This window comes from Gossypium raimondii, chromosome 12 (genome assembly GCF_025698545.1).
Source record: "Gossypium raimondii isolate GPD5lz chromosome 12, ASM2569854v1, whole genome shotgun sequence".
Lineage (NCBI taxonomy): Eukaryota > Viridiplantae > Streptophyta > Magnoliopsida > Malvales > Malvaceae > Gossypium > Gossypium raimondii.
In genome coordinates this window covers 35,692,861-35,706,908 of record NC_068576.1, presented here as the reverse complement: position 1 = coordinate 35,706,908, position 14,048 = coordinate 35,692,861, and the positions used below count along the sequence as shown (strand labels likewise).

At 30.4% G+C, this 14,048-nt stretch overlaps 1 protein-coding gene across 1 annotated transcript; it reads left to right on the top strand.

Moving 5' to 3' along the window:
- Window positions 1-13,013: 13,013 nt before the first annotated feature.
- Window positions 13,014-13,780, top strand: LOC105763832 (BON1-associated protein 2-like). The gene has a single exon (XM_012582209.2). It carries the CDS (start codon window positions 13,110-13,112, stop codon window positions 13,650-13,652), a length of 543 nt encoding a protein of 180 aa, XP_012437663.1. The 5' UTR covers window positions 13,014-13,109; the 3' UTR covers window positions 13,653-13,780.
- Window positions 13,781-14,048: the final 268 nt, after the last annotated feature.

Sequence of the window (14,048 nt, the reverse complement as noted above, 5' to 3'; positions counted from 1 at the left end):
CAGTGGAGTACATTGAAGCCAGTAATTCTATCTCCCCGACGTCGCGGAGTGGGTCGAAGCGCCAATGCCTATACCTCTGAAGTTGCAGTTGAAGTTACAAGTCTTATCTCCACAGCGTTACTGATGGGATGGACTAAAACCACGAATCTCGTCCCCCTAAAGTTGCTGCAAAGAAGATTGAAACTACAAGTCGGATCTTGTTGAAGTGCAGTGGAGTGGATTGAAGCGTCAAGACACAGTAGACTGGAATGAGGCTACCTGAAGAAGAGAAGCGTCAAGAGAAGTCGAGACTCGACGAGCCCGGGCAAAATTGGGCTTTCTTAGTCTTTGCTCTGTTATCGTTACGACAACGAGCAAAGAGGGCATTATACAAGCCCAATTTTAGCCCAAAACCCAATTAACCTAAACTAAACAAAAACATTTTGACCCGAGACCCAAATTAACCCACCTAGACTAAACCCATACCGGCGGACCCAAAATTAAAACAAACTTAACCCAAAACCCAACTAACCAATCAACCCACCATTGAACTATCCATTTACACCCAAACCGAAGCCCACTTAACCCGGGCCCAACTTCATGAAAAAATCGCCTAGGGTTTGAAACCCTAGCCCCTAACCTAGGCGCGCATCTACCCACTTGCATCTGCCGCCTTTGCAACCATGCCCACTTGCCACCGTCACGGTCACATCGCCACCGACTCCACGACACTTGCAAAACAACAAACCAAACACATAAGCGGGAGAAGAACAACAAAATAGCGATAAACATAGATAAAAATGTATGAAAAGGCTATAAAAAGCGAATGTATTCATCAAGAGGGTTCGACCTCGATTTTTATAAAAGAACGAAAGAAAAGGTTGAACATTTTTTGGCTCGGTTTTATCTTTTCTTTTGCTTCTTGTTTTTATTTCTTTTAAGTTTATTTATTTATTTTAACTTGAAAACATAAAGAAAAAAATAAAGGAGAAGGCTTTTTACCTTTTTACTTGTGCCACGGGACGTGGAGGAAGGCGGTTTCGCCCTTTTAGGTCTTGACCTTTGTTTCACGAGATTGACCCCGATCCGTGCCTAAGAGACACTCGGCTTGAACTAGGATCAAAAGATCCGATTTTGAGGCGTCGGCCACCGCACGCCATGGCGGTGCTATCTTTGGGCCGGGCGGACCGGTGGGTGGATTCAGGGAAGAAGATGAGAGGGAGAGAGTTTTGAATTTTTTTAAAAATGGAAATTTGAATGGATTTTTCGAATATTTGAGCTTAAATCTTGATGTAAAAGCGCCGTTTTGATATGAAGCTTGACCGTAGCGTCGACCCGACCCGCCTAGAGGATCTGCATGTTTTTCGACGGAAGGGCTAATTGCATCTTTAGCCCTTCCGCTTTTAAATAATCTTGCAATCTGGTTTTTGTTTTTTTAAATTAGCCATGAAATCTATTCGATTTACAATTTGGTCCAACTTGAGCCTTGATGTTTTGGAGAGCGGAATATTTCCCATTTTGGTCCCTCCATTTTTACTCTGTTGTATTTGGGCCCTGATTTGCTTTTCTTTTTAAATTTGGCTCTTAAATTTTATTTTTCTCTCGATTTAGTCCCTTTTGTTTTTTATTTCGATTTACTTGTATTGTTGCTTTTACTTTGATTTAGTCCTTTTTAACACTTTTATTATTTTCTTCATTATTTTAGCGTATTATTATTTATTATTGTTATTATTATTATTATTATTGCTTTTATATATATAGGAGTATATATATATTTTATATATTTTGTATACTTATATACATACTTTTTATATTTTATGATAGTTATATACGTATATATGTACATATTTACTTATATATATATATATATATATATATATTATAATGCATATATGCATATATTTTTCATGTTTTTATAAATTAACGTACATACTTATATTTTACATGTCTTTGTATTTTATAATCTATATACATATATATGTAAATATTTATATTTTATATCTTATAATTCATATATATTTTTCATTTTTAATTTTATGTATATACATACATATACATATTTCCTTAAATGTACATATACATGTTCATATTTTATAATTTTCATCTATTTTCCTTTATTGTTTTGTATGATCATTTATGTATTTATTTATTTGTCCATTTTTATGCTTTAGTTTATTTATTTATTTATTTATTTGCTATGATATATGCATGATTGATTTATTTTATTATTCGTTTTTGTAATATTTGTTCACATTATCATATCTATTATCCCATTATGCCTATTAACACTATACTTCAAAAGGAAAATTTTTCAAAATAAGACAATGTTTTGCGTTTGGAAATTGAGAACGTGCCCTAAGGTCTGGGTTTGATTTCTCGTTCCACCAAATGACTTAATATCCTTTTCAAAATTTTCAAAATAAGGCAATATTTTGCGTTTGGAAATTCGAGAGCGTGCCCTAAGGTCTTGGGTTTCGATTTCTCGTTCGACCAAATAGCTAAATATCCTTTTAAAACTTTACAAAAATAAGGCAATGTTTTGTGTTTGGAAATTAGAAAGCGTGCCCTAAGGTCTTTGGGTTTCGATTTCACGTTTAACAAATTGTCAAATTTCCTCTTGAATTTTAATCCATGCCATTCAAGTTTTTTAAGGATCGTATTTTAAATTTCTTTAAAGTTTTCAATCTTCGACACTAAGACATTAAGTAATCAACTAGGTACCAATTTTGGGCGTATCGATGGTGCTAATCCTTCCTCGTGCGTAACCGACTCCCGAACCCGTTTTTCTGAATTCCGTGGACCAAACTTGTTGTTTTAATAAAATCAAACCTTTTATTAAAAACAACCAGTTTTCGAGGTGATCCAATCACACCTTATCAAAAAGGATTGGTGGCGACTCCCGTTTTCGTTTTCATTTTCAAAAACCCAAGTCGACCCCGTTTTCCATCCAAAAAATGGTGTCAACATCTATTATTTGGCTTTTTTGTGAGGCATTATACATATGATGATATGTTTGCTGCATTAGATTTTGGAAACAACCGAATTTAAGTTAATAAATTTAACAACTGCCATTTATCAGGACTAAAATTTAGAAATTAAAAAAATACAAGACTAAAAATGATCAACTTAAATTACATGGACTAAATCTACAATTACACTTATATTAAAACTAGTAGCATGTTTAACCTAAATTTTAGGGTCTGTTTGATTGACGTAATTGATTTTTCAGAAAATCATTTCCAACTTTTCTAGCGTTTGATTGGCGGAAAACATTTTCCATTTGGAAAATGAACTCCAAAACAAGGGAAAATGGGTTACATTTTAGGGAAAATGTCTTACCCTTTCAATTTTCGTAAGACATTTTCCGTGCTCTCCTCTCTATCGCCTCCTTCATTCCTTCCTTCATTTCGGTGAAAATTGCTTCATTTATCGATTTTTCAATAACTTGTTTTTTAATTATTCAATACTTGTTTTTTAACACAATTACAAATAATTTATTTGATATTTGTTTTTTCAATTTATAACAATTAATATTGTAGCTTAATAATTGAGTATTATTATAAATAAATCATTGCAATATATGTAAAAACAGTTTAAAATATAAAAATTTATTAATACATATTAATATATGCAAAAACAACTTTTTCGGAAAATATTTTCAGAAAATCGGCCAAATAGCAAAAAATATTTTACACAGATTCAATCAAACACCAGAAAATATTTTCCAGTAAATCATTTTACAGAAAAGTAAAACATTTTCCAGAAATCATTTTACGGAAAATATTTTACTGGCAATCAAACAGACCCTTAATACATTTGTGAATTGATATTATTTTTTAAGGTAAACTACACAAATGGTCACCCAATTATGCTCACATTTCTGGTTTGGTCACCCAACTTTAAAAATTTTCAATTTAGGAACTAACGTTTGAATTCGTTCCTGTTTTGGTCACTCACCGTTAAATTGATAATGGAAAGCCCTTTTCTAACTGGTGTAATAACACATTTAGTCCTCAATACTTACTTATTCTATCAATTTGATCCTAATTCTAAATAATTCAATAAACTTAACCTTGCACATTTACAAAATTTTATAAATTTGATTCTCAAACTTCCTAACCAAAGCTTTTAAGATAGAGGCATTCGGCGTCTATTAATAATTTTATTTACGGTTGAAATTATCCAATTTGATACATAACCCTTTTGTTTATATTTTTAAGAAGTTAATGTTAGAAATTAACTAAACACTATTAAAAATAATTAAAAAATACAAATTTTAAAAATATAATATATAATAAAATTATATAAATAATTTAATATTTGTGGAAAATAATCTTTCACTTTGACTAACATAATTTTAGTTTTAATTAATTTAGTAAATGATTTGACACTAAATCAAATTACCAGTTATATGTATTGCTTATTATGGATTTAAAAATTAAAAAAATTAAAAATAAATAGAACACATAATAGTCTCTTAATCAATTTATAAAATTAAAAATAATTATCAATATAACAAAATAAAATTCAATTAATTCTTTCACATCTTGTTCTTATGAAAAATTAAATGTTTGGTTTTTCAAAACCATATTTTTAATTTTGATTTAATTTCGATTTCAAGGATCCATTTCGGGACTATTCCTATGTACCTCGAAGGAAACATCCTATTGTTAACAATAAGAGTAAATCTAAAATATTTTTTAAAGGTTTTCCATTTTCATTAGCTAAAATTTTATCAATTAAAGGGTTATAAAATATTATATTTAGAAGAAAATTAATGAAAAAAAAAGAAAAAAAAGTTTCAAAATAAACTCATTGGTATGAGGAATTATTTTGAAAAATGGCTCGTTAGTTGAAAGAAGTTTTTTTTTCTTTTTTGGGTTTTACGAATTTATAGATGTGGAATGCTTTTGTTTTAAAAGCTGAAAGCTTTGATTAGGAAGTTTGAGGATCAAATTGATAGAAGTTTGATTAGGGTTTTTGAAAAGAGTTGTTAGTAGAAGACGGCAAGAAAGGTAGAGGACTGATTTGGAATGTTGAATGAGAATGGGCCAGGCCGTGCTGAATTGAATTAGAATGGACTAGGCTGATGGAGGGAAACTGGGCTGAATGGCACGGGATCAATTGATGGATCCAATTGCTAAGAAAGTTGGGCTGCCTAATCAATGTAGTTGGTTTCGCACTTTTTGAATCATATCGACTGGTACACACCATTTTGGTAGAAAACTAAATAATGAACTCTTTGTTCAGCACCCGTAAAAATTTTGATCTGTATTGATTGCATTACTTGTTCCACTCAATTTCAAACTCACTAATCCGAACATTGTGCACCAGTTAATGCATAAATATATAACAAAAGATTTAATGTTTTAAAAATGTTATCCAAAATTTAAATGAAAAAAAAATATATATAACAAAAAACTAAAGCAAATTTAATATTTCAAAAAGGAATCCATGCAGGTAGACAATTTTGAAATGATTTAACAATATATTTTTTATATAAAATTTTAATTTTTTAAATATATAAAGGTTAAGTTTTCTCAATCTAATAAAGAAAAATGTCTCTCTATTTATAGGTCGAGTCCTCTCAATCTAATGGGTACAAAGAATATAAGTGTAAGATCAAATTTATGACACTTAATAAGCTATAGAGAATTCTAGAGTTTCTATAACATTTTGCTACAGTCTACAAGCTTTCAAACCTTTCTATAGAGCTTATGGGTCTTCAACATGTTTTAAAAAGTATAAAAAATTTAATTATTGATATGACATATCACGTGGATTTTATATTAATAAAGTTAACGGTTAATTTTTCATTCGTTATAACTTGATTGTTTTTGTAAAGTTAGAGAGTCAAATAAATTAGTTTGCCATTATATATATAAGTAAAAGTAAATGTTAAATCGCTTTATTATAGGAACTAGATTAAATTAATCCCACTACTATTAAATAGATTAATTTAATAATAAACGTATAATATAAAGAAAATGGGTGAGTTTCATATTAGAAAGAAAAAGGCAAAAAAATATTTAGAGATAGAGATATATAGGAGTTGGTCCTCAAATAAAATGTTGCTACAAATTCAGGAATAAATTGTTTAACTAAATTAACAAAGTTAAACATTATAGGTGAAAATTGTATTTTAGCTACTTGAGAAAGGATTGATTAAAAATTTCATGTGATGATTTGATGGTTAAAGGTATATATTGCCTCAAATGTGGTCTAAATTAAGTCGTGTTAATTCGTTGTTCGGGATAAAAGAAATTAAAAATATAGATAGACAACAAAAATTTTTAAAAAAATTAATGTTTGAAAAACTGTTATCCAAAATTTAAATGCAAAAATAATATATTTTTTAAAAATAAAACAAAAGATTAAAAAAATTAATGTTTCAAAAAAAGGTTATCCATAGTAGACATTTTTGAGATGGTTTAACAACTTATTTTTATATAAAACTTTTAATGTTTTTTAAAGTGATGAATCTCAAAATTATACATGAACTTTAATGTAATGTGCAATTATGTACATAAACTTTAATTTGATGTAATTATACACGTGAAACTCTAATTGTGGTTTAAATGCATACTTGAAACTTTAATTCGATTTAATCATACACATCTAAAAAATAAATACATTAATTTATTTTTATATTGAATAAATATAATTATTTATGCACGCGGTATATAAACATAAAATGATGTTATATCCATAAGTGTGTTAATAATTTACAAGAATTGGTTCATATCAAAATTTCATGTATACAATTGTACATTAAACTATAGTTCATGTGTAATTTTGGTATTTATCCCTTATTATATATGCTGATTAAATTTGTTAATAAATTTGTTTTAAAATTTTAAAATTTCTAATTAAATCATATATATATATATTCCCATTATTCCCATCACTCACTTTCCCGCTAATTTTATGATAAAATAAAAGATAGCTCTTGACAACTCTGCTACTTATTCTTCAGTTCTTGTATTTATCTATTAATATCATCAATTCCCCTTCTTCCTTTTTTTTTTTTTTAAATTACTGGATTTTATTAATTATTTCAAATATTTTTTTAAAAGAGTTAGAAACTTTTTAGAACAGTCCTTTTCGAAAAAAAAAACCTTTTTTATGTTTCATTGGATTTAAGATCAAAGTTCAAGTTTTGAAGGTTTGTTTAGAAAAAAAAAGGATTTGTGGCTGTGCCTTGCTGGTTAAGGCTTCGTTTAGGGTTTAGAAAAAGTTACTTTTCTTGGGATTAGTGTATTTTCAAGCATGGAACAAATTGCTACTGATAATAATACCACAACCATTGATGCAGATCAATCGACAGTATCTGTTCAAGGGTATTTTAATTTTCTCTTATTTTAACTCTTTTTTATATCAATTATGAATATGAATGTGTAAATATTTCATCGTAATTTTTGTTCTAACCAGACTTATTTTGTTCTTTTAGGAGGATTTCGGGTCCTACTAGAAGATCAACTAAGGGAGGTTGGACAGAGGAGGAGGTTAGTATCATTAGTATTTAAATGATGATATGTGCACGATAAATGCCATTAGATGCTATGTAAATAATGAATGATATTCATAAACACACTAAATGTGATAAACGTGACATGATTGCAAGTTGAATCCTTTTGAGTGTTTCAACTTTAGTGACTCTTTTAGTGTTTGTGTGTGAGATTGCTTGAATTAGAAGGTGATTTTATTATGATCTAATTGAATCCCATTGCTTATATTAACTACTTGTTTCTTATTAGTTGCTAATGTTAGCTTCGTCTTTTTTAACAGGACAACATGTTGACCATTGCTGTCCAAAAGTTTAATGGCAAAAACTGGAAAAAGATAGGCATGTGTGTTGGTGTTTGAATGAAGTGTGACAGAACATGATCTTTTAGTGTATCATTGTTTACATGGTTTTCCTAATCATTTGCAGCCGAATCGGTGCCTCACAGAACAGATGTTCAATGCCTGCATCGATGGCAGAAGGTTTTAAATCCCGATCTTGTTAAAGGACCTTGGACCAAAGAGGTTGCTATTGGAATGATGTTTTTCCCCTTTTTTATGTATCGGCTTTATATATCAGATAAGATTCTGTCGAAGACTAGATATGGCAATGCTTTATTCTTTTTTCCCTTTCGGTCTTTCAGGAGGATGATCTTATCTTTGAGCTTGTGGAGAAGCAAGGGAAGAAGAAATGGTCTGAAATAGCTAAATTCTTGCCGGGACGTATCGGCAAGCAATGTCGAGAAAGGTGCTTGATCACTTGCCGATAACATGATAACGTATAGCTTTGATCCATATGTTGTTTTCTGATATGTACATTTTTGTTTCAGGTGGTGTAATCACTTGAATCCAGATATAAAGAAAACTGCTTGGACTGTAGACGAAGAATTGATTCTTATTAGTGCGCACGGGGCGTATGGGAACCGGTGGGCGGAAATCGCAAAGCTTCTTCCTGGCAGGTATGTGTAAAGTATCCAATGGATATATGCAGAGCAAAATAAATGAACAATACCTTAATTTTTCCTATTACAGGACAGAAAATTCGATAAAGAATCACTGGAACTCCTCGGTGAGGAAGAAAGTAGACGCTATGGCTGCTTCTCGAATTAATGCAGTTGATCATAGCCCAAAAGCAGAGTGCATATCGTTAGGCATAAGCAAACCACTTGAACAGAATCTTGATCGTGGAAGAAGTATCAGTTTCTTTTCAATGTGTAAAGATGCAAATGGGATAATGAAACCATCTTCTCTAAACATATCTATTAAGAGATATGAAGATCTAACTATCGAAAATTGCCGAGTGCACTCTTATGATCCTCTACCAAGAAACCGTCAAATGCATTATTGTGATTCTCGATCACACTGTAATGTTACTTTTGGGGATCATGAAAGAATAACTTCACAGTGCTTTCTTGCAAGAATGCATGCCGGATCTTCATTTCAACCATCGAGTGATTCATTACATGCTCCGGTTTCAGCATCCTGTTTTAGGTGCTCAGGCAATGAGATTCCTGATGCAAATAGTTACATTAGTCTGGAATCAATATTGAGAAGTGCAGCTAAAAGTTTTAAAAACACACCATCTATCATTAGAAAAAGAACTTCTCAAATTAGAACACAAGCTGACAATCACAATATAAATCAGCTTCCTATATCACCTACAAAGTCTCCTAAACTGGAAAACAAAGCACATCCAAGGTTATGACTAGATCATTAGCTGGTGCCTGGTGATAATTAGGTTAATTTCTATATTTCCATTAGTAGGATCCAAATAAAGATATTAATGTATTTGATTTTGGTGTGAGATAAATGTTAAGTGAGTAAGATGTAATGTAAACAGTTTCTTCCTTTCATTACAATATATATATATATATTTAGGTTTATTTGTTCTCATGAAAATTAGCAGGGAAATGGAAAATTATTTGTATCAATAAAAGATTGAATATAGCTATTAAAATCATATAGTTATGCTAGATGCTTACTTTATACGTAACTATAAAATAATAATAAGTGCCGGTGGGAAGAAATTTAAAATATTTCAGATCAAATGTATAAATTTTAAACTATTTGAATTCAATGAAGCAACCTGCAAGTGATTCCCATTTTATTGTTTCATCCATCAGTCACCCACTAAATCTAGAATACATGATTTGATTAATTTTGTATATTTAAAAATAAAAATTACAAAATTTATCATTCTAAATAAATTAGTTTTTTATTCTATGCGATATATATTAATTTTAATATTTTATATTTATTTGTTATAAATACTATGATTAATTCAATGAATCTCAAACTTTAAATATAAAAATCTAAAGTCAATCTATAATCTAAACCAATCTAATCTTTCCACCTAAATTTATTTCTTAACCTAATATCAAACTAATCTTCACATAGCACATACATTACAAAAACATTAATCACAAAGTGATGACGAGTAGAGTTGATCATGAGTCGGGTCACCCATCTAGACCTGAAGGCCTGCTCAAAAAGTGAGAGAATTTAGGTAAAAATATAGACACAAAAAATGAGTTTTGACAACAATAAGGTCTATTTAGATTTAGGTAGGATTTTAAAAAAAAATTAATACAAACGAACTAAGTCAAACTCAACTTTAACATTTTTAATTTGAGCTAAAATTAGAGGAAATTTTAGATTAATTTTTAAATCAGGCTGGCCAGAGTTTAGAAAATAAATTTAAAAATTTAAATCAATCCAGCTTAACTCACCAACTCATGATGTAGTGTAGTGACGATTGAGTGGTGATGTAAGTATAGGAAGAGGCGTTGGCTCTCAAGGCCATGATTCATCAACTTTTTTCAGTTTATCCAAGAAAGAAAGAACACAGTTGAGTTGACATGGTCAACTTAAAGTACTCGTTTGCAGATTGTCAAAGCAATGTGAACAATCTATTAGCTGTTATACAATTTTTCCACCACACGTGATTAAGGAGGAATTACTATAATTTTTAAAAGATTTTGGTAAAATATAAGTGCAAATCACGTTGGTTTGAGGGTTAAAAATAAAAGGGTTACTATAAATTTTCGTTTTTAGATTTTGACATTTAAGTCCATTTTATTTCTTTATTTTTGGTATTTAAACTTGACAATTAGATGGATAGATGAAGTTGGAAAATTGATTTATGAATGGAGCAAAGATGTATCATAATTTTTTTGGAACAATTTTACCATTATATTATAGGCTAAATGGTATATTTATCATGGAGGGCTTGCCTATACCCTTGACTAAGTGCATTTTGTCTCTAAATTTGAATTCCATCAAGATTTGATGACGTGACAATTTGAGATTGTGTCATGTTACCATTCGAATTACCTTAGAATGTCAAATTATCAAAATTTTACATTTTTTAAGTTCAATGATCAGAATGGATCTAATTATTAAATTCAGGTACTAAAATGAATAAAAAATGTGTAGGTACAAAAATGGACCTAGTTGCAAAATTTAAATACCAAAAGCTATTACCCAAAAATAAAATGAAGACTTCAAAGTCAAAGGAGGGTTAACCAAATTAATTTAGCCTTGAAATTTCCAATCAAATGGTCCAAAAATAATTAAAATTTTGATATTTCTTAGTTCCTTCCATGATCCGGCGAACACTCACCAGCCAGCATGCACAGCTTTGCCACTTGACTTTAATTAGACTTGTGAATTGGGTCGCTGGAATTGATTTTAGATCGGATTAATTTAAATTTGATGAATTTAGTTTTTTTTAAATTTAAAATTTAAAATTTAATAATTTTGGTTAATTCATGAGTCACTTCAAATTTTGAAATTTTTTTAGTTGGATCATCTCATTTTAGAATTATTTTTGGCCAGAATGATTTAAGTTTAATGCTGAATCTATTTTAAATGAAAGCGTTCAAATTTGTGAATATTATAAACTTTTTATTTTCAATTAAAAATTGGCAGCTGTATTTCATTATTCTCAACCCCCATCGTTTAACACCAAATTCAGCCCACAATTTTCAAATCAAACCGTCCAAATTACTTTAAAAACTGACCTTACTTGTCACATTGATATTTTAATATAAAATTCCTATTTCTCACTTTCCTTTTATAATTCCAAAGTTTCATTAAACCCCAATTTTATAATTATTTTTATCGAGGTTTAGAATTGCTTATAATTTTTTTAACTCATAAATAAGGGATGATGCAAACCCTACATTAACAACAATGTCTATGTCAATCACACTAAAACTCAATTAACCAATAACAATGTGAAATTAAATCAATTCCTTTTGCAATTAAAATTAAATATTAAGAATAATTCACACAAAATTGAAAATATTTTTAAATATGTTTTTTTCCAACACTTTTCCGTGTAAGATTTAAGAAGGAATACGATTCAAATTTTACTTTTCAATACTTAACAATTTTTTTTGTTTTTAATTTAAATTTAAAGAATTAAATATTTATTTAAGAGATAATATCTAATAAATTCGTAATTCAAATTTCGAATATATAATTTTATCTTCAATGGTAATTTTTTTCCTTAAAATAGGGTTAAAAGATAAGAAGATTTGTCTTTGGCAATATTTAAATAGTATTAAATATTAAATTATGTAAAAAAATATTAAATTAAAGGTTGAATTTACGGCAGCACACGCCAATATTGAATGACCCAACTATGACACGCTCCCCTTCAAGACGTGCGCATTTTTATATGGGTTAATTCCATCATGATCCTTAAATTATGATCTTAATTTTAAATTGGTCCCAAAATTTGAAATATTCTGATAAAGTTCATATTAATCAAGTCCTTCTGCTAGTCTAGGTATCAACTTGAGAATTAAAGCCGGTTTGGATTTAATGTAAAGCATATTTAAATTATGTCGATAAGATTTTAAACATGTGTCCACCTATTGTATTAAGAAGTTTGAATCTAATGTGTTAAAATCATAAGGGCCGCACAGAGTTCATGTAGTGAGAATGCCTCGTTGAATTGAGCCATTCATGACACACGACCACTACCAAGGAAATAGTGCCCATTTTCCATTGATAGAGTTTGAACCCAAGCCCTAAATGGCATTTAAGGGCACATATGCTACCACTTCTTCTGGTTAGATCAACTGGTACCATCCCTTTCTCACAATGACATATATGCCACAAGTCAGGGGTACCCTACCAATGTCCATCCCCACAAAGCATTCTCGCTTTGTGAACTTGTGTTCCAAGCAACCTTTTCAGACACTCAAGCTCTCTGTAGAATTAGAGAACAAAATCCCAACTCAACCCAAGGACAATACCAACCTGTTGAAGGGTTTATCACCTCCAAATGGGCAACATTTTGAAGACTTATCTGAAAGGGGTCAACGTTTTGTAGATTAAAGATCAATTTAGAATCAGAGATATAGTTTAGGGATGTCTAGTAAAATTAACCCTTACTCTCTTTTTTTAAGTCTAAATTGGTTGTAAAATATTACGGTCTAACTTGAACCACCCTCTCTCTTTCCACTGCCTTTCATATCTTCTTCCTCTGTATACATATATATATACACACATATATGTATGTAACTCTGTCAAAGCTTCAAATCAGCCATAGCCTCTCATAATTTCCAATAAAACCCAATACTTAGAAACCTTTTTATTTTCAATCTTCATTATCAATGGAGACCAAGTCTCGAACTCTAGAGATCACAGTTTTATCAGCAGAAGACCTGAGAATCGACAACAAACCGGTGAAAAAGAACGCCTACGTCGTCGTTTCTGTCGACCCTTTCAACAACAAGGCGACCAAGGTCGACGGAGAAGGAGGTAGCTATCCTTCGTGGAACGACAAGCTGGTGGTGGAAATACCGTCACAGACGCGGTTTGTAACCCTCCTAGTCAAATGCAAGGGGTCCAGAGGGGAAAAAACGGTGGGGTTAGCAAGGATACCGGTGACGGATTTCGTCGGAGGGTATTCGCCGGCGGCTTGTTTGCAGTTCTTAAGTTACCGGTTAAGGGATCCCAAGGGATTGAAGAATGGGATTATTAATGTTTCGTTGAGAGTGAAAGAGCCTTTGCAGAATTGTTCTTCACAGGCTGCTGGTGGTGGTGGTAATGCGGCGGCGATAGGGCTGGGAATTCCCATTGATGGACGAAGAGATTATGGTGTGGTTACTGGGATTCCAATATGGACTGGTTATCCATCTAATTCGTTGTATTAAATGATTGATATTTGTAGTGATTCAATTGAAGTAATTGCAAAAGTTGTACAAAAAGTACACAAACATATTCCAACAATTTTGTTTAATCCAATCAAATAAAATAAAAAAAAATCAATTAATTCTCTTAATTCAAATTTGAAAGGTTAAATCATGGATTGTCATCCAATGTAATAAAAATGGAAGGGTTTAATTAATTTTTTGAGTTGACTATAAGATTCAATTCGGTGCGAATTAAATCGAGAGGCTTTTTAAAATTTACTAATATTTTAAGTTTAAGTCTATTTAGTCGAGCATTTTTTTATTTGGACCATTTTTATTCGAATTAAGTGAGTTTTAATTATTAACTTTTTATGATCAAATTATGTTTAATTGATTTAAAATTTGTGTTAATTGATT

Coding starts and splice junctions, on each gene's coding strand:
- LOC105763832 (XM_012582209.2), top strand. CDS start 13,110: ATGGAGACCAAGTCTCGAACTCTAGAGATCACAGTTTTATCAGCAGAA.